The following is a 25,199-nucleotide window of genomic DNA, read 5'->3' on the forward strand; positions in this document are numbered from 1 at the left end:
TGTAGAGACTCATTAAACCCTGCAAGCCAACCACGGAAAATACATGTCCTCCTGCACTCTCTTGGACCATACGTCATCACGTTTCCAGCTACGTCAACCAACCTCATGACGTTATACTTGCCATTACTTCCTGGTTTGCTATTATATTCGCATTTCACTTTACTCTGTATTTACAGCTCGCGTACAGCCTCAAAACATTATAAAGTCCCAAATAATAGAAGTTAATTCCATAGCGAATCGTATGTCGGCATAAAACGATATAAAAACTAGAAATGCACTCGGTAGAGCATATATCTCTGCCAGGTTGAACAGTTTGCGGCCGGCTGTGCATCCTGATCTGAACAAAAATCTAATCGGCGTCTTTTTGTCATCTACCCAACTCATCTACCCACTTTTGCATAAACTGTCCACAACTCTTTAAGATATTATTCTATATATCATTTTTTCCCCTGTGTCTGAATGGTGAAGAATCACTTAAAAATTATAGTATATGGATCTATATCTTCACCAAAATCTCATCAATTTGTTTGTGTCACACATCCACCACCAACTTTCCTCCAAATCCATCCATAACCTTTTGAGATATCCTGCTCACAGACAAAGAAATAGAGTTAAAAACATAACATCCATCCACCTTCGGTGGCGGAGGTCACTAGAACGGCACTAGGTAGAGTACATACCTCCGCCAGGTTGAACAGTTTACATTTTGTAGCCTACTGAAAGGCCGGATCTGCATCCGTACCTGAACCAAAATCTAATTGGCTTGTTGTTGTCACCTAACCAACTCATCCACCAAGTTTTGGCATAATCTGTTCACAAGTTTTTGAAATATCATGCTCTATATCGCTTTTGCCCCCATCTCTCAATCGGGAAGAATTAATTTAAGATTTTAGGATTTGCATCTTTGGATTTGGATTTAACTTTTTGAGATATTCTGCTAAGACAGACAGCCAAACTAGGGTGATGCTCAGACAGACAGAACTGAATAATCTTTGAATTTTAAACAATCGTGTGATTTAAAGTGCAACATTTAATGTTCATTTTTAGAATTAATTTTGCATTTCGATGCCTCGGGGCAAATTAAAACCAGTTGTGTGGTATGGGCTTATCTATATATTATGATTTCTATATTTATCATAAAATTACTCTTTATTATTAATATTATCGTTTATATGTACGTAAGTGTTTGTAAGTTTTATGGAACACTGTTTTATCATTGTAAACTTGACAAATAACAGTCTTTGGTCTGACTTGTCCAGTGTTTGAAGTTCTCAATAAACCAAAATGATGATGATGATGATGATGATGATGGGTACTGCACTGCACCACTGTACAGTGCAGTACCCATCATTATCATCATTATTTGACAAATGTTTCTTCATGTTGTGTACCATTGATTTGCTTATATTATTACTTGCACACCATTGCGAGGTATAAAACCAAGATGAAAAGTGCAGGCAAATTGTTTTGTGGGCCTAAAAATGGTTTTGCTCTTGTGCATGCAAACGGCTAACTAATTACATGTGTCAGGGTGGAGGTGCAGATAGAAGAACAAGTCTGGCTGTTTGGCACTGCTCAAAGGTTATACCCCATGACATGACATGATATGACATTGCAGTGTGAACAAGGCATTCATGAACAGATCTCCAGCTTGAAATAAAAGGGAGGGGGTAGGGGAGCAGGATGCAAGTCAAATTCAGAAGGGGAATTTGTGAGCGGAATGGTAGCATTAACCATGGCCCGGGGTGGAGGCAGGAGGGGTGCCATCCCGGTACGAATGGTTACGAGATGAATTATTTATTTATTGGCGTCGGATTTGTGTCGCTGACAAAGGAATTGATGCCAAAAGTCAAAAATGGCAAATCACAGACAGGGTCCAGGCAGTTTTTTTTTGGGGGGGGGGGGTGGGGGGGGTTAATGATTCAGTGTTCTCTATATATTTTCAGGGGGCAGGGCACTTTTTGAAAAGGGGGAAGGGAGGGTGGAAACACCCCTTTGCTTCATTCGAGCAAGGCGTCTGACTAATTTTATTTGCACTCATTCATTAATTTTGTTTTGTTATTTAACGTGGACTTCGCCATTCAACATATTGCAATTTTCACTTGAGGATAATTATTTATTTTTCTTCCTATTATTGTTGCATTAACTTGAGGTTTCCTTTGAGAAGACAATTGTACATTTCCAAGCTGTGACAATGTGGCAAGAAATTATTAATTATGAAAACAAGTTATGGATTAAAATTGCCCTATTTGGCATTGTTTTTCATAATCAAGATTGCACTATGGCTCATTAAATGAACACTCAACACAGATTATTTGGCGTTAACAATGTACTGTATGTAATCAAAAAACAACAAAACAAGGACTGCTCATGTCCTGTGATTCACTTGACCTAGCAATGTATTGCTAGCCTTTGTTTCACATTTGTGTTCCCAATTCTTTGTTTTATTTATTTATTTATTTACTTATTTTGCAAATTACAGGGCCTTACATTGATGAGGAAATAATTATAGATGTTAAACTGTTGAAACAGACATGGATTCCCTCTCCCCTCACCCACACCCCCCCCCATTTTATAGCTTTTCATGACCTATTCCATGTCCCTTTCTGAGGTTCCACAGATTCCCTTACATTTGACCTCTTGACCTGTTGCCTATGTACAAGCATCGTTTCTGTTCCTAAAACTGTTCCTTATGTCAATTATTTAATAATATGTTGACCAGTAGCAGTAAAATAATTATATGCCTAAATAACACGTGACTGACAGGTGAGTGACTGATTTTCTGACGGCCCAAATCATCAGCCAGATTCCATTCTTCATCGAGGCTTCAAAATCCTTTCAGCACAGAACCTCTCTCAACTTGGGTCCACAATGTTAGATGTGGATCCCTATGAGTCGATCCACAAGCTCAGCTGTGTCCAGTCGGTCAATCTGGCTATGCAATCTCACTTCAAAACAGCTTTACCTGTAGATGTTTACCTTCAATGGTATGGATTTTCATATATGATGATACATTCATAATCTGACGACCACATTCCATTGTATAAAAATGCTTTAATGTGACTTCACATTACTGGTGAATACATACATGCCTGACCTTGCAGATTACACAGACAGTACCCAGCATGCCCATTTTATTTCCCACTGAATCAAGCTTTTATTGAAATACAGAAACTGTCATTTTAACGGTTTTTCTACATGCTGTACTATATGTCTCCAAGCAACCAATGAAAAAGCTTAAATCTTTGAAAATTCGCTCTGAAGGTTTCACCAATAAAAAAAATAGTTTAGCAGATTTCCCACTAAATCAGAAAGACATGTGTTGTGTGATGTTTGTCGTTTGTTTTATCTTGTGTGTGATTTTGCAAAAAAAAATGTATGTTGCCATTGTTTTGCCTTAGGGCAGGTGAACGAGTTCCCCAACAGGACTGGCTCCATGATGCCAGTCTGAATGGCTGCAACAGGACACAGCCTGTGTGTGTGTCTGTACTAAAACGTGGCAACCAGGGAGCCTTGAACGGGATACTACCCACCTGGCCAGAGTCTGGTGAGTGATGCGCAGTATTGACACTGCAAGGCTATTAGTTACAGCTCCTTTGTCAATTGCTCATCTCACGTTTTTAGTTTACTTGTTAAGCAAATGGTCCTCACCACATAAGATGCAAAAATGATTTTTTTGAACCTTGCCCTCCCCCTCCTCCTCCATTTTTTTTATTTTGCTTTTGCAATGTGTATTCCCCTTTCCTATCCCTCCAACTGTTCCACATGTTTCCTGTTTCCCCCTCTCCTTACCAAATTCCTTCAATTTTCTCATCGAATCCGGACCTCCCCCCCCCGCCCCCCTTTGGTTTGTAAAAGTAATACATTGTTATGGTAAACATGTCACTGTTAATCATTTCATTGTTATTAATAATTTAATTATTACTATTATTATTTTTAATTTATAGTAGAAACAGCTGGAGAAGGGTAAGACCTGTTGTCATTAAGAATGACCACCTTTACCTCTGGAAGTGAATAACAGTCAACCACAATGAGTGGACTAGCACCAAATGTTGACCAGACTGGGTGGGGCAAGTATATTATGCCCTCCCTGAAAGTGATTGAACCAGCCGGATTTTTAACAACAATCCAATAGTGATGGGGCATTTCTTCTGAAACTTGCTCGACTTCCATGAACTTTGGATCCAAATCCCTTGTACCGCTGCCTTCATCTCGATTTGAACCAGACTAGTATCCTCACCAATGCACGGAGGCCCTCAATATCAGACACGACATCACGGTTGTCTCTCTGACCATATCTTGAGCTTTTGATACAGTCTGGCATCCTGTCTTGCTCTCAAAACTGTCTGCCTATGGAATCCAAGGCCAACTCAACTCTTGGATTACTAACTTCCTCCATTCTCCATTCTCCACACTCTCTTCCTCCATTCAGCCAACATGTGGCTTTCAACGGAAACCTTTCTTCTCATCTCCCTGTCAAGCCTGGAGTACCCCAAAGCCGTGTTCTAGGCCCCATCCTATTTCTAATATTCATCAATGATCTCACTGACTCTCTGGAAAATCCTCTTCATAACTTTGCTGATGACTCCACTCTGTGTGTCATCCCTCATCCTTTGACAGACAGGCAGCAGCATCTTCCCTCTCCTCAGACATTGACAAAATCAAAAACTGCTCAAACACTTGGAATACACCTTTTAACCCTGAGAAATCCCACACACTCACTCTCTCTCTCTCCGAAAGGATCGTTCCGCAAACCATCCCATCTGCCTTCTCAACAACTGTCTCAGAGGTTCATACTCTTGGGTATCACTCTCAGCCATGATCTCTCCGAGGCAAGCCACATTTCAAGGTTGGCCTCCTAAGCCAGATGTTGACTGGGCATCCTCCATCATGCAAAGTCCTTCCTTGGTACACCTGAGCTCCTGTCACCAACAAGGCTTTCATCTGCAGCTTCATGAAGTACTGCCCTCCCCTCTGGACTGGCTCCATCCATCTATTGGGACCATACTCTCCACAGAGCGTCAGAGCTGCTGAGGCAGTCTCCTGGGCTATTGGGCACAATCCTGGATGGGTCACCACTCCGACGCAGGATACTTGAATGGCTCAATCATTCCAGCAAGCTGGTACTCATTTGGCTGACCTCCGAAGGATGACAGGCTTAGGCAACCCCACCTAGTATTAATTCAATGGCCAAGTGGGATTTGAACTCATGGCCTTGGTATCAAGCCTACCACCCTAACCATTAAGCCAACACCAGGCACGGACTGGCTCCCCTGCCTCACATCTTGCTCAGCTTGATGCCGTGGAAATCAAGGCCTTCAAGATCATTGGAATCTCTCATGATGATGCTGAGTCTATGGGCCCATCACTTCGCCATTGTCGACAGGTTGGTGGTGTCTCTGTCTTCTTATGCCTCATTTCTGGTCTTACACTCACTGCCCTGCATTTGCTCTTGTTCCCCCACCCCACCCCCAAGTAGCTACAGGACGCACACGGTCCACCAGCAACCCCGTCTGAGTAAAACTGCCTAAATCCAGAAACACTGCTTACCTCCACTCATTTATTCCTCTCTCTTTCTGCCTGTGGAACTGCCTTCCACACTCTCTTCGATTGCATTCTTCCCTTCCCGTCTTCAAGACAGCTGTTCACCACCATCTCAGTTCATCTCCCATCCAAAGCCATGATCTTTTCTACACCTGTTAAACCACCCCCACCCTCCCAAAATTTTGCTGATGTAGCCATCTTGTCCAGCCCTTGCGTTCTCCTCCTCTCCCTAATCGTTTCCTTCATCCCTTGTTTGTCTACCTTCTCCATCTGCCCTGCTATTGGCATTTCCCCTTTCTCCTGCTGTTCTCATTATGTTGTGTCCTGATATGTTCTGTGTCCTAACTCTTTAATTGTGAACCTACACCATGTATAACAATAAAGAAACCAACGTCATACTCGTTTTTGATGAGCACAGATTTCTGATCACACTGCACCATTTTTAGAACATTTCATTTGTTCTGCTTTGAAATAATTTTATGAAGGACATCAATTGCTTCCCTTTTCTTTGCAATCCATATGCTGAAGATATGAGGCAGGCCGGCTCCGCTGCTCTGTGCATACCGCCCGTCTTTGATGCTGGTGACAAGGTAATGATGCAATTTGATACAATATCTCTACCCTGTTAAACGTCAATGCATGCATTCGTTCTGCAAAGTGTTTGCAATGTTAAGCATACAAATGTAGGGTTGGAAAGTGGAGAAAACAATTTTTTTGCTTTGGTGGTTGTACCGATTGTTTTTTTCCTTTTATATTGACTCGATTTTGCCTGCCATGGGGGGGGGGGGATAGTTAATCAGAATATTTTGTGGGGTAGTTTTCAGTGAGTTACTTTGGATTGCACTGTCATAACAGGTTTGGCTGAAAGTTTGAAGTTGAATTGTGATAAGTACCGCTTGGATGTTTACTTTCATTCAAGCTTTGAATAAGAATGTACTAATTTTGCAAATTTTGCTTAAAAAAAATTTATTCTCTTACATTTGTGACAATTCAAAATCTATTTTCAAATGCCGCCATTATTTTACATTGATGTGATCATTTCAGATTGGAATTCTAAATTAGCACGAGTAATGAACATGTGGCCTACAAGTTCATCATCTTTACATCAGAAGATGGCAATCATAGTATTATAAAGAAGAAAAGGTTTTACTTTGATAATTCAAAGCAAATTTTAACTTTTATAGCGTCGACGGCTCAACAAACGTCGAGCTCGTCGCGGCGGGAGGTCAAAGTCCCGCGATGTCCCGAGTGGCTCTACTGAAGCATTCCGAATTAATGGCAGACTGCGCGCACGCGGGTCATGAGGAGAGACGTGAGAAACCTTAAGCTCTTGAACCCAACGGGTTTATTTCCAGAACCACAATAATAAAAAGAACTAGAACGGGCATTCATAGAGCGCATACCTTCGCCGCCACTACTTTTTTTGTTCTTGGTATGAGTGTGGGGAACTGGTTTCATATGAATGGTCTTATGACACAAACCACATATCTATAATGTCATGACCCCCTCCCCCCCGACTTTCGGGGGCTACGGGCTAAACAACAATCAACTCACGTCGTTTTGGCGAGTCTTCACTCGCAAGTTTGGTGAATACAACGTTTCAACAAGAGAAGGTAATCTCGTTTGATGCTGGTTTCATACAAATCTAATAAGAATTGACTGAGTTATGCCGAAAACCGCATATTTTTCAAGGGCGTGACCCCCCCCGACATGTTACCCCAACCGGTGACATGTGTTATGACGTCATTGTGTCACAAGATTGGGCATTAAATTCTGAACATTTTGGTGCTGGGTTCATGTAAAGCGGACAAGAATTGACCGCGTTATGACAAAAACCGCATATTTTTCAAGGTCGTGACCCCCCTGACCTTTGACCCCTAACCGGTAACAAGAGTATGGGCGTCATTGTGTCATATTGCATATCACAAGATGAGGCGTTGAATTCTGAACATTGTGGCGTTAGTTGCATGCAAATTGAATAAAAATTGACCGTGTTATCGTAAAAAGACGATTTTGACCTTTTCGTGACCTTGACCTTGACTTTGACCTTTGACCCGAACGATCCCAAAATCTAATCGAATGCTTCCTGGCTAATAACCAATCATCCCACCAAATTTCATACAATTCGGTTTAATACTTTTTGAGTTATACGAATCACAAGATTACAAATAAATAAATGAATAAATACACGCCGACCAAAACATAACCTTTCGCAGAATGCGAAGGTAACCAGGGAGGATGGAACACGACTGAGGAGACGGTGGTGGGTTGTGATGGGGAAGAAAAGGAAAACACTGAATCGATAATAGATAAATTATGTACAAATGGGTGGAATAAATCCATCGAACGAGTAGCCACTCCGGACTCAGTCACAGACGGAGGGAATAAAGCCGGGGGAACTCAGATTTTTGGCAGCAGGGATGAGCAGATGATGATGAGGGATGAGGAGGCCAGCAGATGATGAGGCGGCGAGCAGACTATGAGGTGTTCCACTGCTCCGCCCCTCCGGAGGCGATCCACTGCTCCGCCCCTCGGAAGGCGATCCACCACTCCGCCCCTCGGGAGGCGATCCACCGCTCCGCCCCTCGGGAGGCGTTCCACCGCTCCGCCCCTCGGGAGGCGATCCACCGCTCCGCCCCTCGGAAGGCGATCCACCGCTCCGCCCCTCGGGAGGCGATCCACCGCTCCGCCCCTCGGGAGGCGATCCACCGCTCCGCCCCTCGGGAGGCGATCCACCGCTCCGCCCCTCGGGAGGCGATCCACCGCTCCGCCCCTCGGGAGGCGATCCACCGCTCCGCCCCTCGGGAGGCGATCCACCGCTCCGCCCCTCGGGAGGCGATCCACCGCTCCGCCCCTCGGGAGGAGATCCACCGCTCCGCCCCTCGGGAGGCGATCCACCGCTCCGCCCCTCGGAAGGCGATCCACCGCTCCACCCCTCGGGAGGCAATCCGCCACTCGGGAGGCGACCCAACATTCCGCCGCTCAGGAGGCGATCCACCGCTCCGCCGCTCGGGAGGCGATCCACCGCTCCGCCCCTCGGAAGGCGATCCACCGCTCCACCCCTCGGGAGGCGATCCGCCACTCGGGAGGCGACCCAACATTCCGCCGCTCAGGAGGCGACCCCCCGCTCCGCCGCTCGGGAGGAGACCCACCGCTCCTCCGCTCGGGAGGCGACCCATCGCTCCGCCGCTCGGGAGGCGTCCCACCGCTCCGCCACTCGGGAGGCGACCCACCGCTCCGCCGCTCGGGGGGCGACCCACCGCACCACCGCTCGGGGAGGCGACCCACCGCTCCGCCCCTCGGAAGGCGACCCACCGCTCCGCCCCTCGGGAGGCGACCCACCGCTCCGCCCCTCGGGAGGCGACCTACCGCTCCGCCCCTCGGGAGGAGACCCACCGCTCCGCCCCTGCCTCTTTCGTGCCAAGCCTCATGGCGCCCTCTGGCAGAGGTTTACATCAAGGTTTTACACCCAATTTCCTTAACCATAATCCCAAACTAATTATTACCACCACCATCCCCTTTGTGGTGTGCAGGCAAACAAGACAATGCTTAAGGTGTGTGTGTGTGTGTGTGTGTGTGTGTATATGTGTGTATATGAATATGTATATTGTTGATTTCCGCCCGCCGGCGTGCGGACGACTGCTTCTAGCCAATGACAGCCGCTCTCGCCCACCGAACGGACAATCTAGTTGCAGCTTTCAGAACAACGCAGAAATCCTGCTACGGGTGTGTTTTGGATGCACACCACAGCCTAGTCAACACTCTACCCGCGCGTTACAGGGTCAATCGCCGAATTGTCGATATACCTAATTAAACGCGCGGGTAGACTACCGAGAGACTGTACCTCAACGGGGCCCGCTTGAAAAAGAGCCGCTTAAGCAGCTCGCTTGGTTTTGGGATAACCGAGCGGGGTATTTATCGCGCAGCCCCGTTGGACCCGATCACTTTATCGGCTATTAAAAAGCCAGCTATTACTCTGAACTCAATACGGCAGTTCAATGAAGGAAAAGGACGCGACGAACGGGTTAACATTCACACAAGCACATTTATTTGCACACATATATGGTCAAAGCAGCAATGCAGGGATATACAAGCATGCAATGAATGGGGGTAGGGACAAGACTCGAGCAAGACAAAGAACTTCCACCGTTCTATTAATCACGTACACCTATACAGTTCTACCTACGGACATGGCGCCACAACGTTCATGCAAAGAAACAAGGAAAAACCTCCGGAAAGACGAGGGGTAGACTGGACCTCTTGGGTCTTTATGAGCACGGAGCTGTGATGACCGCAGAAGCTCCGAGAGGCCGGGCTGGTTACCTTCACCTTCGTGGTGCCTCGTTGGGGCGACCCGCGACGTCCCGTCCTCACGGCAGTTGGCGTGACCGCGGTTCGGCCCAGGCCTCCTCGGGTGGCCTGGTGATTCGGGCCCAGCCGGCAACGCCTCAGAAGAACGAACGGGTCTTTTGCTCTCATAGAGTTGATGCTCTCTTTAAGAGCCCGTCCGTCCCTCAGCGCCGCTCGGACTGTCCCGAAGCCCGATCACCTCGGACCGTTCGGTGCTGGCTGGCGACCTCTCCCCGGCTCTCCACACATCCCGCACACGAACGCGCAGTTCTGCGCGGCACGGCAGGCTTGGCTGCGCTCCCAGCTCCCGTCTCCTCGGCGAACCCAGACCTCCACTGCCCTCCACTGGACTCGAACCTTGATCTTCACACCGCTCCAAACCCAGACCGACTCACTGACTCGGCGCTCTGCGCACTGTTATATGGGATCCGTGAGGCGAGGTTTGATCTCTGTCCCTCACCTCTGACCCCCCGCTGGCTCCGCCCCCTTCGATCTCCTGATCCGAATTCGAGGCGAAGCTCGGAGCGAGCGGACGTGGGTGAAATCGCCGTCGCTGGCGCCCACAAAGGAGAGCTGACGTGTGTGAAATCACCGTCGCTGGCGCAACGAGGAAACCCCCGCATCTGTTTGCAGCGATGCTGTTCGCTGGGAACTCGCCGTAGCTGGTGCAAAGATGGCGGCGAGAGATGAGTTAAAGGTGAAGCGATGTTGTTCGTTGTTGGTTATTGGGGGAGATGTGGTTTAGGAGATGGTGGCTGTGGTTGGCTTTGTGGAGAAGGTGGTTGTGGTTGGCATTGTGGAGAAGGTGGTTGTGGTTGGCATTGTGGAGAAGGTGGTTGTGGTTGGCGTTGTGGAGAAGGTGGTTGTGGTTGGCGTTGTGGAGAACCTGGTTGTGGTCGGCGTTGTGGAGGAGGTAGTTGTTGTGGTCGGCATTGTGGAGAAGGTGGTTGTGGTGGTTGAAATGCGGTTGGTCCAAAATAACGATAGCAAAAGAAAAACGGCTACCTCAAAGATCACAGCCCGGTACATGAATAAATCCCTTTAAACATCGGTGGGGAAATCTAACTGAACACAGACTTATCGACATAACTGATCTCAGGACCTATATGGTGCTCTGTGAATTTCCACAACCATAACAATATTTATAAAACTTGTGATTATTTTACTATTTTCCAGTAATAATACAACGAAGGGGGAAATTTTGAGAGAAAATGAAGCAAAAGTTTAAAAACAAATCAAATGGGAAATCTGAAGTTAAAAAATTTTTTTTGAAGTTATTGGCACACTTTAAATCTCACCAGAACTTCCATTTTCATATCAGCACTTCTGTTACTTATTTTGTCTTCAACCGATTCAGTTCTGAAAATTTTATCTTGAACAAATGACTTGAAGCAAACATTCATATATACCTTGCACGTCTGTGGACTTCACAATAATCAGTACGTGCAACGATTTTTGGAACAATTCCGTTGGCTTATCACTTGCTTGGAAGGGGGAAAAATGGCTTTGCTGAGAATCTTTCACTGAGATTCATTCCATCTCAAAAGTCTCAAAGAAAATCTCCAAAACTTCTGCCAAATCTAGCGTCCTTGAAACATCATACTGGAATAGACCTCGGAAAACAAAGAAGCACTTCAATATTTTTTTAATGGCAAAGGAGGCCTGCACACTGGTCATTTATATTAAAAAAAAAAAAAAAAACTTGTTATTCATTGCTTGTGCAGAAAGCAGAGCCAAGTGATTGAAGTAAGCATCATTCAAATTCTGGCAGAAAATTTGCAACTTTGAAATGAACGCTCTTCCTTCATTAGTTGCTTTGGATAGTTTGAAGGCCTTTCACAAGGTGTGGCACAAGGGTCTGCTGCACAAGCTTCAGTCATATGGTGCATCTGGAGTCATGTATTCGATTGTTTCGATCATTTCAGCTTTCCTTACAAATCGCAAGATGAAGGTGGTAACTTGAACGTCGATCTTCTCCTGATCGCTCCATCAACACTGGTGTTCCACAGGGCTCTGTCCTCGGTCCTACTTTGTTCCTTGTATATATCAATGATCTTCCTGATAATATTCTGTCCCAGCTCGCCATGTATGCTGATGACTCAAGTTACTGTACATATGCCAAATCACTCAACACAACTTGTAATGAGGTTGAAGTTTCACTGGACAATGATTTTGAGAATAATGCTGAAGTGGGGGCATGACTCGCTGGTAACCTTCAATGCAAAGAAAACTAAATTGCTCTCCATGTCTGGCTTTCGAAACAGGTCTTCTCCTGTGCATATTCGGTCTTCAACCTTACCAGAATCATCTGAACTTCCTCTTCTTGATCTTGACATTTCTCCAAACCCTTAGTTGGGACAAGTACATTTCTGGTGTTGCTGAGAGTGCTTCCAAGCGAGTTGGTTGTCTTTCTTGACCGCAGAGGTATTTACCTCTTGATGCTGTCTTGCACTTGTATAGGACAACTTACTATACGTCCCTTCATGGAGTACTGTTGCCACATTTGGCCTGGATCACCAGCTTGGCACTTATCCTCACTTGATATGATCCAGAAACACATAGTTAACCTGTTTGGTGTGGAGGTGGGTTCAACTCTTTAACCACTCTCGCCGTAGGTCAGTTGCCACTCTGAGTTTGTTCTGCAGATAATTTCATGAGAAATGTTCCGCTGGCCTTTTTAACTTGATTCCTTCTGTACGAGTGTTTGGTGGCATGACTCTGCTTGCCATCTCTGTACATCCATACACTTTAGCTGATCAAAAGTGTAGAACGAAATGCTATGCAACTATTTTATTTTTTCCCCCTTCATATCATGCTGTCTCGTTTTGAAAATCACTTTCTGTAACATGCTTCCATCATCCTTTGATCTACGCAACTTTAAGAAATTTATTAATTCCTACTTTCTACATCTTTGAAGTATCATCCTATTTTTCCAGTCTTTTGAAGTTGAACTGTCTTTTTATTATTACTATTATTATTATTATTATTATTATTTCATTATTTGTCTTGTATTTCAAGATGGTTGTGACTTGGCATTACAACCACCTCTTTTGTGAATGTTTTTTGGTACTGCACTTCTGTGGTTGTCTCTTGGATTGGAATTTATTTATTTTTCTTTAATTTTATCTAACTTTCCTGCAGCCTTTTACTTCGAGTGGCTTAATGCCTTCTTTGGGGTGATTTCCATTAGCAACAAAATGGAGACGAGTTTCTCAAGATACTGTAACTTGTATTTCCTTTTCAAAGTTATTGCCACCCTTTTCAATTTGCTTATTGATCCAAACTGCTCGTTTCTGTTCTGTCAGGTTGTCAGTCAGTTCATGCGAGAGATTGGTCTAGCTACATATTTGCAAACATACATGTTGAAAATGTCGGGGGTTTTTTTGGAATAACAAAAATGTTTCCACTTTTAATAGAACAGCACTTATGGTGAGGTTGTACAGGTAGGTTAATGTACAAAGGATGATGATCCAACTGTGACAATAGTTTACAAATTCAACTGTAACCTTTTTTTTCTTTTTATTATTGTTATCGTTATTATTATCATTATTATTTTTAGTTGTAATCTTTTTATAGTTTTTTTTTTTAAATCATCTTTAATCTTGTTTAATATTTTCTCTTTTAAGTTTTTTTTTTGTTTTTTTTTTTGGCATTATCTTGTGATTGAAGAGATGACCTTTTGGATAGGAGTAAAAAAACAAAAGTACAGGAGAATTACAATAAATCTTAAGATAATGGAGCAAACAGGGATGTTGCAGACACTCCAAAATTGACATTTAACAGTTCTTGGACCTAAGTAGAGGTTCCAAACTCAGTTCTTCTTCTGGTTCCAACCCAAATACTGGCCATAAGTGGCTACCCAAGGCCAGCAGACGAGCACGTACTTTAGTCTCACTCCATCCGCACATACCTGGCCCAAGCTCCAGCCCAAGCTCCGATAAACCAAAAAGGATCCTCCCACTTGAAAGGGGGCTGGGGGGAGTGGCTGCAATTACATTCAAAGATTTTAAAATTTGTATTACACCACCATTAGGGTGCTTCATAATAGGGGGTAAAAAAATAAAAGTATGAATATTCATGCTCCCTGGGTGTACCTTTGTTCCATTTGACAGTAGAAACATACACACCAAATATGAAGCAGATTGGAGGATGTTTAAGGGTTCCTCAAGTTGGCACAATATTGTTGAAATTTGCTAAACTGTAACTGACAACTTGCCGTCGAATATGCACAACGCAGTACACTTCACACTTAATATGGTTGTTTGATATTTTCAAAAACCACAGCAGTCATATAGGATGAAAGAATAGTTTTTCTCAGGAGACCTAGATGAGCTTTTTGACATTGCAGTGCAAAATGCCCTCTCCATAATGGACATAATTGTGCCAACTTGAGGAACCCCTAAATATCATGGAATTTTGTTCATTTTTGACCTATAAGTTCTTATGGGGTATTGGAACAAAGGCAAAATCAGGGAGCAGCAAAAATCAAACTTTCATTTTTTTGGAACACCCTAACCACCATGGAATGTATGAAATGCCACATGCGGCATTGATGCTATCAGTTGTAAAAACCTGGTTTGATGAATCTCCTTGTCCTGCAAGAAAATACATATTTTAAAGAATCTCCATTATTCTTGGATCACTGAAAAATTAACTATGCACAAATTGTGTCTTTACATTTTATGTTGGTATCTTTCTTTATATTTGTTCAAACGACCCATAAGATATCATCATCACTCGCATATGTTGTTATTTTTCAATATGCTTGCACAAAAACAAGTAAACTTCATTTGCATGCCACGGTTAACCTGTCTATCATATGCTGTGCTCTAAACCACCCGTGTCACATTAGGAAACTGAAGATCTGGGACAAGGAAAGACAAACTGCATTTTGAGCCGAGAAGTTCGAACCGGCATTCATGACCAACATGGAGTTGGTTTCTCTCGTGCCAAATCTTTCAACAATTTTGCCCCCTGTTCAAATCCAGCCACCTTTTGCAAACAGATAGAGCCTGTGCAGAGTGAACCGGGGCGTCATGTGCAACTGCAGAAACTCGGACAGAATTCAGGTTTTAGTCAGATGGCAACCTGGGCAAACTGGCCCAATGCAACCATCCAGCCATTCTTTCAAGGTGCCCCTGTCCAGATGAGTTTCAAACCGGAGCAGGGCACGACATCACGGCACCGACGAAATAAGCAGCACACAAATCATCCACAAGGCTCACAGCACGGACAGCAGCAGGGTCGGGTGACCTGCCAATATGCTCCACAGATGCATGTACACCGCCAGGTACAGCCAACCTTGGGGACTCAAGCTCGTCAGTGGAAGATGCAACAAGGTGTTCCATCAATCGCTCGTCTGCCGGGGCATTCTGCTGGTGAACACCATGTTCCAGCTGGCAGCTGGGCATCCCCTGTGTCCCAAAGACCCATGGATGCTGTCAGTGGGCATTGCAACCCACTCTGGCCTTTGCAGGGAGGACCGATAGTCGAGAATGTCCAAGGAGCGAGAAGTACAGCCATGTCCCCAACCATACAGGTGGGAATAGCCATGATACGGAACGTGCATTCAAGGAAAATTTGCTGGGGAAAGGGGCTGTTAATGGGTTCAAGCTTTAGCCTTTGCCTATTTCTGTACAAGAGCTGTGTCAATGAGCACGATCTATATTTCCTACAAGCCGTGATTTCGTCTGAATCTTGATATTCCAGTGCCTGTTGATTGTGTCCTTTATGACATCCCTAAAAACAGTAAGTTTCCTGTTTGGAATGATTTTCGATTTTGTTTGATTGCCACAGGCAGACAGACAAAAAAATTATCTCACTCCTCTCTGTGCGCATGCCCGATCAGGATAAGGTTCTACTGTATTCAATTTGCCAAATCCAGAGCCAAAGTATTGCTTTAACTCCAGGTTCGTTTTTCCAATTCAGGTTCCGATTCGTGTTCAAAATTTAACATTCAATCGACGTAACGTTGTACCTCTATGGTAAACTAACTTCTGCAGACAGAGACAAAGTGAACCAATTGCTTCACCGTTATTTTTCACTTCGCGTGCAGGGTAAAAAATATGAAAATAATTGGAGAAATGAAATTTCACTTGGATCAGTAAGTTGACATTTCTTCTTTTTTTGTGTGTGTATCCATTTGTTGAGGGTCCATTGATATATTACATACACAGAAGGAAGCGAGTAGGGGATTAAGATAATATTTGAGAAAAGGAGAGGTTAGGACAATAAGGAATAGAATAGGGAGAATTGGGGTAGACGGGGTGAGAAAGTTAGCAGGAAATCGGAAGTGGAGTAAGGGAGGGAAATACACAGAAAGTGGTTAACCATTGGCATAAATTGGTCTCATATCTAGGTGTTCCACCTGTTTTTACGCACGGGGCATTTAGTGTACGTGTGTGCACGTGCGCGTTATCCAGTGGGTCCCAATATGGTGGTGCGCTCCCATCTCATGTCATCCTCCATCCATACCTGCGATGTTTTCCACCCATATTAACCCCACCTAACCCAACCCATTTATTTTCAGGTTACTGTGTGTCCTCGTCTCTCTCTTTCTCTCTTTCTCTCTCGATGGTACTTGAATTGGGCACTCGATAATCTGAAGGAATTATTTGGATCGCTCCTCTCTTTCCTGTTCATTCATTCTCTGGCATGTTACATCCGGCTGTTGACTCGCTGCCCCGTCAGTGTTTTGTCTTTTTTTGCCCTCTGGCATCTTGCTCTGACATTTTTAGCTGACATTTTTGTAGGTAAAGCACTTGCACGTGACATAAACACAATTGTGCATGAGAGATATACTTTTTCTTTCATGATACTTTCCTAATTGTGACCATTTTATTTGTTACTCTGGCAGATCATGTAAAGTGTCATATTCTTCCGATTTGAGGGAATGATTTGTGTCTTTTTAATGAAGATTAGCACCATCCGAAGTGCCAGTTTGATGCAAAAAGGCAGCTTGTTAGCACTTGAAATTGAAAATTAATTTTGTACCCGGATAAAAGACACTGGATTAAATACGATGGTATTGTGGCCATGCCTGCAGTATTATCAATCCGAGATTTATTCTTCGATCAGTTATTGTAACGTTGTGTCTGTTCATAGACATACCGTACAAAAAGATGTTTGAAAGTGAGAACGAGTTGAAAACACATTTTTATATTCAATTGAATCAGTTGCTTTTCCACAAGTTATTTTTTAAAAATTCTCTTTTTCTCTTTCCGAAGTGATTTTTTTTTTTTATGCCTTCTGGAGGCATGCTGTTTCAGGGTTGTCTGTCGATCCGGCTGTTCATCCGTCTGTACGTACGTGCGTGCGCGCGTGTAGCAGATTTCATTACTGCAATAACTTGAGAACCGCTATAGGTATTTTGATCAAGCTCGATGGAAGTTGCATACTACGATGCAAAGATGTACCGATTCAGTTTTGGGTTCAAAAGGTCAAAGGTCATGTGCCCTTTGAAAACTATTTTGCAGATCATAACTTGAGTTGTAAGCATCTGATGTTTTCTCTCTTCAACTTGTTTCTGTTTTTCTCTCTTGCATTCTTTCTCTCACGTGACCTTTAATTGACATCAAATGTAACAATGGGTTGACACCGAGCGTGAGCGGAGACTTATCCATTGACGCATTTTATTTTCAGTTGTGTTTGTAACGTGAAGCAAGCATTGTATTCCCAATGACCGTCAAAAAGTCATTGATGTTCACGTGATTATGATCAAGCCTGAATACACATTGTGCTTGTTTGTTTTTACAGATGTCATATTCCATGTACCAACTCGATTGTCAAGCCCCAGCACAAGCCTACAATACACTGGGCACAAACGTGGCTTGCACACAGCCATTGCCGCTTAAGAATGTGACGGGGCCTCAGGGCACTGGGCACATCACAGCACAGGAGCAGATGTCTCCCACAAATGGGCAGAATGGTTAGTACCTCCATTTTTCTCTTTTGCTGACCTTCGTAGAACAGTCAACCGCCATGCACAGGGCTCACCTCCCCAGGTCAATCTGCATCCACTAGGAGATTCGCAGGAGATTCGGTATTTTTAACCACCGATTTTGGCCTTAAAACTCCTGGTCAACTGGTGCCGAATGGCTGGTTTGCTGTTCAAAGGTCACGCAGGGTTTTTGTTGACAATGGACAGTGACCACCTCCGCTTGTTCCTTGTTAACGTGACTCACATGGGCTTGCAGTTTTTATGGATGAATCCGAGCGTACAACAGTTGTTAACAAGGCCTCTGCTGCAAGTATTTGCTCTTGATTTAGGAGCTTGGCTATGGTGTCATGCAGTGTGTCATCTCGCGGTGGTGTTCGTACAGTTGCCTTTTGATTGTTATGGCACACAGCTCGCTTTGCTTGGTTTTCATCACCGCACAGTGCTGATGAAGGCTCAGACAAACACAAACAATACCCAAGTAAGAGTTCAAAGGAGGCACATGGCAGGTTTCCATTTGCAATCGCCAAGTTTCGTGGTTGGCGGATTGAAGAGATAACTTGTTTTGTTCATTCTGTCAAGTTGAAATATATGTGCTTGTGGAATGTTGTTGGAGCTTTTGACAATAACTTCACAAAAATCTGTTTCTTTGATCAGCCACTCTTTTGTAAAACCAAATGCTTGGGCTCATTGCCCAGGGTTAGATAATAATTACCTCCGCCACCGAAGGTCGAAGTCTGTGTTTTCACACCCCCTCCCCCCTGCCTGTCTTTTTATTTGTGTGCAGAATATCTCAAAAAGTTGTGGATGGATTAGTGAGACACGACTTCATTGCCAAGGCCCAATCTCAGTTTCTGAAAAATAAGAAAGACGAAATCGGTGAAGGAGAATTTGTCATTATTGGAGACTTCTCAGAGAACTATTCGTTTGTCGTACAGGATGCGGCCCAAGGGATTTGTATTTGTGTTTGGGATTGGTATATTGAGTGGAATCCAGTCCGAGCAAAATATACTGAAAAAGTAAATAAATGTCATTGGTAAAATATGATATTTAAAGAGAGGTTTATAAACTGTACAATTGATGAGGCCTTCCAACTTGCAAGAGGCAACTGGTTCCACAGTTGAGGAGCACATCAAAAGAAGGCTTGATCCCAAAGTCTTCATCCTCGTGGGAGGAATGGCCTATTCTTTTTGAGACTCATCTTTGATGCCCAAACCGGAAAGCAGATTAAATTGGAATGGCACTCGGTAGAGCGCGTCTCTCCGCCAGGTTGAACAATTTACATTTTGTATCCCACTGATAGGCCAGATCTGCATCTGGAACATTCATCCTCGTCGCACAACAAAATGTAATCGGCTTGTTCTTCTCACCTTCCCAACTCATCCACCAAATTTTGACATAATCCATCCACAACTTTTTGAAACATCGTGCTATATATCGTTTTTTTTTTATTTTTATTTTTGCCCCATCCCTCATTGGTGAAGAATCACAAAAAAAAAATATTAGCCATCGTATCTCGATCCAGAGATGATCAAGTTTCGTCCGAATCCGGCCATGACTTTTTGAGATATCCTGCTCACAAACAGACAGACAGTCGAGACAAGCCGGTAGGCGGACATGGGGAGTCGATCAAGTCGAATTTAGTCGTTTTTCAGCCGTTACTCGCCAACAAAAGCGTCCATAGCAACGGTTCTTTCTCACACATAACTAGGACATACCATGAACCTACCATACCAGTTTCATGTATATCTGACTCATACTCTCTGAGATATAACGAACTTCGTTTTTATCCCCCGCCGCGTGGCGGAAGGGGGATATTGTTTTTATTGTTTTCGACCAGGGTTCATTCAAAGTCTATCTTCTCTGACAGTTTTCATAGGATCCGGCTGGAAATTTTTGACAATATGGCTGAATGTACTGCCCACAGTCGCTCGTGGCCCGATTTTCGATTTCCGAAAAAATTAATTTTTGAGATTTTTTTGAAAATTTCAAAGGTCCGTTGCTGGGCAACGGATGGGTCCATAGCAACGGTTCTCATTTGCACACAACTAGGTGATGGTACGAACCTACCAACCAAGTTTCATCGAAATCGCCATTGTATTAACGGAGCACTGGACCGAACAGACAGACAGACAGACAGACAGACAAACATATCGACGGAAATACTGATAAGGGTAGACTAGATCGACTACCCAAAAACATAACCTCCCTTCACCTTCACTGGCGGTGGTAGTGATTGGCTTTGCATCATCCTATCAGTGAATGAGATGCTCTCGCATTTTTATGCCCTTTACTTCATCGGAGCGGCACTTTTTGGTTATGTTTGGCTCAATCAGTATGTTCATGCAGAACAAAGCATCAGTCACATTTGCTCTACGGCTAGGATACGGCAGCCGTACCCCCCCTGAATTGACAGAAATGTGCAGTGACCGCAGAGTTTCTGAGGTGGCCTCAGGGTGGCCCTACGCCGTGTGGCTATCTTTTACAGGCCGTAGGGGTCTCCGTGGAATTAAAGCGCGGAGTTATAACTTTTTTTCATTTCTAGGTTGGCCGTAGCAATTCGACAAGCCGTAGCCATGACATAGATGTGTTCCACGTCGACCGTACGTAGGGCGTACGCTGGGCTTGCGTTATCCGTGCGTTTTCCGTAGGCTCTTATCAATGAAAAATGAATTTTGCCAACCCCCAAAAAATTACGGCGGCCGCACTATTTCCACGTTCGCCTTAGGGCCGCCCTGCAGTCGCCTTGTGTCTGCCTTGAAAATTATATGGCCGCCTCAGGGACGCCCCAAGGTCACCGTGCGACATTAAATCAAAGACCGTACGGCACCCCCACCTTTTCGGTCTCCACAATTTCTAAATACCCTGTGCGGCTACCCAAAAATAAAAACATATGTGACTGCTTCATTGTGTGACCGTGGAAATACTGCGGCCGCCCTATAATTGCTGGTGGCTGTATATTTTGGAGACCCCACGGCCGCCGTGCCAAATGTGACCGAAGCATAAGCAATCATCGGCAAACATGTACACCGTAACTACTTTGTCGTCTTTGAAAGATTCTGCACCACAAATACCTTGCAGAACTCAATAAGGTAGGGAATTTAATTGGATGTCTCAGCATATGAGAACAAGACACAAGGGAAAACCTTTGCATGTAGTTCGTTTGAAAAGTATGGTCAACTATTTGCTTATCATTCAGTTTCATAAATCTTTTTCAACGAGTGTCAAACTTTGCAGTTATGCATCTGTATCTGCACTTTTTTCTGCATAATTTGATATCTTCTGCCATGTGATTTATTTTTATTTTTTTATTTTTTAAACCGAGCACAACAGGGTAAGATATTTGGTTGCGCATGCTAGATGAAAACCATCTTGGCTTGGTGGAGATCAAACTCCTTCATTTGGACCTTATGTGTTCATCACTGGGATTCTGAAAAAGTTGGTCCTGGCTCCCGACGACCAAGGTTACAATCCACTTCATATGGTAACTATTGTATTCTCCTGTATATAATAAATAACAAAAACATTAATTTTAACATCACAATAAAACTTACTGAGAGGCAAATTCGAGATTTAAAAATTGTTGTGCTGCAGAACAGTACCTGAAGCCAACCTCGTGCATCCACACCTCCTCCCCTCCACTCCCCCCACCTCCACCCACATTTCACATTTGTTTTTATTTTTCCCTTTCTGTCATTCATTCCTGTTATTGTCTTGTCTTATGTGGACACACCGGCTCACGGTTTGTCACGACCTGTCTTGGACAGACCGAGATCTCACGGTTTGTCATGGCCTGTCTTGGGCTCACCACCTGCTCAAACCGGCTTTGAAGTGAGGTCGACGTCTCTGCACACTCCATCAAACTGGGTCCATTGTGAGCTGCTCAGAGCTCATTACAGACAGCAAGAGGGGGTATTCATCCAAAATATCACAGACTGGCGATATCAAAATAGCGCATACCTCTGCCAGCCTGAACAGTTTACATTTTGTATCCCACTGATAGGCCGGATCTGCTGACGTGAACCAAAATCGAATCGGCTTGTTCTCGTCACCTAACCAACTCATCCACAAAGTTTTGTGGTGATCCATCCACAACGTTTCGAGATATCATGCTTTAAATAGTTTTTGGTCCTATCCCTCAATGATTTGGAATCACTTGAATATTCAAGGATCCTGATCGGCATCTTCACCAAAATCCAATCAATTAGTCCTTGGCACTTATCCCACCTTATCCACCAAGTTTCTTCCGAATCCATCCATAACTTTTTGAGATATCCTGCTCAGACAGACAGACAGACAGACAGACAGGGTTGAAAACATAACCTCCGCCCACCTTCCGTGGCGGAGGTTACAAAGCAACCACAACTCCACAACTGAATGTTTGCATGACTGAAAACCAATGTTGGACACCTGTCCAATACCCATGCAGGCTACTCTGCATTAAGGTAAGAATTTGTTCAGGTTACTCTCATACAATGGCCTACTGTTTTTGAAGTACTCCATGCGATCTTCAACTTAATGAGCTTCAAGCAGGCAGGAGAGCAAGCTTAACGTTGCTTTGAGGTACAACATACTCATTGACACAGCACAACCAAGAGGCACCATGGTGCAGTTTATAGTTTGGTCAGTAATTCAACCTAAACTCTCCAGCTTGACAACAAAGACGCCACCTTTAAACCGTCCTGACAACTTGGTTATAAAAGGGAAGTTAACCGCATAACCAGCACCCTGACGCATTAAAACAATCATCAGAGAAGGTGGACAGCTCATTCTCCGAGAACACATGACATTCTAATTAATTTTATTTATTTAGCAGTTAAGCGATTGTCTTTCTTCCCTTTTACTTATTCATTGTTTTGTATGCAGCCTGCGGCTGCTGGTTGCGCCATTGTGGGTTCATAGCTGTACCGCTGATGCAGTGCCCCTCGTTTCCAGTAAGCTGGTACTCATTTTGCCGGCCTCGGAGGGATTACAGGCTGAGTCAACCCAGCTGGTGTTATTTAGGCCTAAGTCACATTTGCCACGGCGGCCGTGGGGTCTCCAAAATCTACGGGCACTAGCAATTATACGGCGGCCGCAGTATTTCCACGGTCACACAATGTAGCAGTCACATATGTTTTTATATTTCGGGGAGCCGCACGGCGTGTTTATAAATTGTGGAGACCGAAAACGTGGGGGTGCCGTACGGTCTTTGATTTGATGTCGCACGGTGACCTTAGGGCGTTCCTGCGGCGGCCATAGAATTTTCAAGGCAGACGCAAGGCGACCGCAGGAGGGCCCTAAGGCGAACGTGCGGCCAGACGGACGGTAACGAGTGGGTTCATTTTTTTTTTTTTTTTTTTTTTTTTACCAGTTCTTTTGTTTCGGCTTGTCGAATTGCTACAGCGAACGTAGAAATGAAAAAAGTTATAACCGCGTTATAATTCCACGGCGACCCCTACGGCCTGTAAAATATAACCAAACGGCGTAGGGCCACCCTGAGGCCACCTCAGAAACTCTGCGGCCGCCGCACGTTTCTGTCAATTCAGAGGGCGTACGGCCGCCGTATCCTCGCCGTAGAGCAAATGTAACTTCGCCCTTAATGGCACGACAGGGTCTCAAACAAGACCCTCTGATCGTAAGGCAGCTACCTTAACCGTTCAGCCACTACCAGGCTTCCCTTTACCCATGAAGGGAATGTAAGCATAACGTTCAACAATAGATACATCTCAGGATTCAAAAAAACCTCAAAACTTCAGTTTACTCTGTTCTTCAAGTCCTGCAATATGGCATGTAATGCCATTTTTACTGGAGTGATCTACACTTGCCTGACGTACAAAAGACAGTTCAATAGACAAAGCGGTGATATGCATGCCATGATTATGCAAATCACAAGCTTCAATAGTTGATGAAGATCTCCAAAAGCAACAGCAGGGGTCACACACTCACTGCAACATCACCGACCATATTGTTTCCACTACTTATTGGCAGCATCACAAGGGCTTGTGTCGACCGAAAACCCACCAGGAACCAAATGTAATGATTGTTGGATGCTTTTTTGATTCTTGTCCCAATCGTCTTTCCCTGCGATGGAAGGTTCAGCCAATTCACTTCCAGCATAGCGGTCACACCATCTGACCCCAGTGATGTCTTCGTATGTATAGATTTGACCCATTTGGTGAAGCCGATTGAGCTTGCAGCACCAGAACCTTATTTGCCTACTTATTGTTCACTTGTTATTTTTCATGATGAAAAAACACTTGATACCGCAAGGTTATGATGAACCAACCTCTGCATTTTGTTTATTGTCAGCATTCGTTGGCAAGTGCTGTGCAAGTTTATGGCTTCAGTGGAGCCAAAGGTGTACATTGCTGTTTTCTGCTTAAATACACCTTGATGCACAGGTGTGATTGTTCAGTGAAATCAAGTTGATTGCACCTGACATTGCATGGGAGCACTGTGATTGAGCTCAGAATTAATTTGTGCAGTTACTACCAATGGCCCTTGTATAGTGTGGATGGGGATTGCAGTTTCATATTGCCTTGTTACTCATATGGCACGTTGACATCACAAAGTGTACCTTTCCTCGAATGCACCAAAATCTGTGGACCTGTGTACTACCATTAGTTAGTAAATGTTAAAGACTCCACGGTGTCTTTTTTTTTTTCTTCGAAGAGTTGGTGAGTCATGGCCGGCACCCCGGACAAATTGCAAATTCCTGCTCTGACAACCATTGGAAAGGCAAAAGCAAACAATCGAGTGCAATTGTTCCCATGAGGCTGTTTTGTGAAAGCACTGTACCTGTCTTCAGTCATTGCACAGCAGACAAATTATGCATACCGAATGGGGATTTTAATGGGATGACTTGCTTTTTTTATTTTCCTCATTAGACATTGGTTCCATTCCATTTGAAGTCGTTAAAAATGTGTTTTTCGAGTTGATGTAATACTTTCATGCTTGACGATAGATTTGTTTTTTTCAGCTCAGGATGAACAATGTGTATTATTCGTGGTCCACGGCCTGTGAGTATTATGACCAGCTTCGTTGTTAGTTATGATGCAGTCAAAGTTGGATGATTTGTTCCAATCTTGTTTTCTCCTCCAGAGCTGGTAACAGGAGGAAAAGCTTCTCTTTCCAGCTCAAGGCATCAGTAATAAGCACCAAACATGGAATTCATAATGGGCAAAGCTGAAAAGGCTTCTTTTTTTTCTTTTTTTTTGTCCTCTTTCCTGATGGCATTTCTTGTGAAACAAGTTGGTAAGATGGCCTCGAGGTATGCACACTCTCCTCTAAGCTGTCTGTCCTGGGTTTGAATCTCAGCCTAGCTATAAACTGTCATCGTATTGTTTCACAACCACGGTAATTCATCAGTGTGTATGCCGTCCCTCGT

The 25,199-nt window shown here is 44.2% G+C and overlaps 1 protein-coding gene across 4 annotated transcripts in view; it reads left to right on the plus strand.

Moving 5' to 3' along the window:
* LOC147030784 (uncharacterized) overlaps positions 1–25,199 on the plus strand; it is a 206,197-nt gene that overhangs the window by 78,753 nt on the left and 102,245 nt on the right. For all 4 annotated transcript variants that reach the window (XM_085875196.1, XM_085875193.1, XM_085875197.1 and 1 more), the window contains 4 exons: positions 3,402–3,547; positions 6,073–6,134; positions 14,747–15,433; positions 17,650–17,821. In XM_085875196.1, coding sequence (XP_085731322.1) covers positions 3,402–3,547; positions 6,073–6,134; positions 14,747–15,433; positions 17,650–17,821 — 1,067 coding nt within the window. The remainder of the gene's footprint in view (positions 1–3,401; positions 3,548–6,072; positions 6,135–14,746; positions 15,434–17,649; positions 17,822–25,199) is intronic.

The sequence above is a fragment of the Eptatretus burgeri genome, chromosome 3 (genome assembly GCF_056783735.1).
Source record: "Eptatretus burgeri isolate ZD-2024b chromosome 3, Ebu_testis_v1, whole genome shotgun sequence".
In the NCBI taxonomy this organism is placed as follows: domain Eukaryota; kingdom Metazoa; phylum Chordata; class Myxini; order Myxiniformes; family Myxinidae; genus Eptatretus; species Eptatretus burgeri.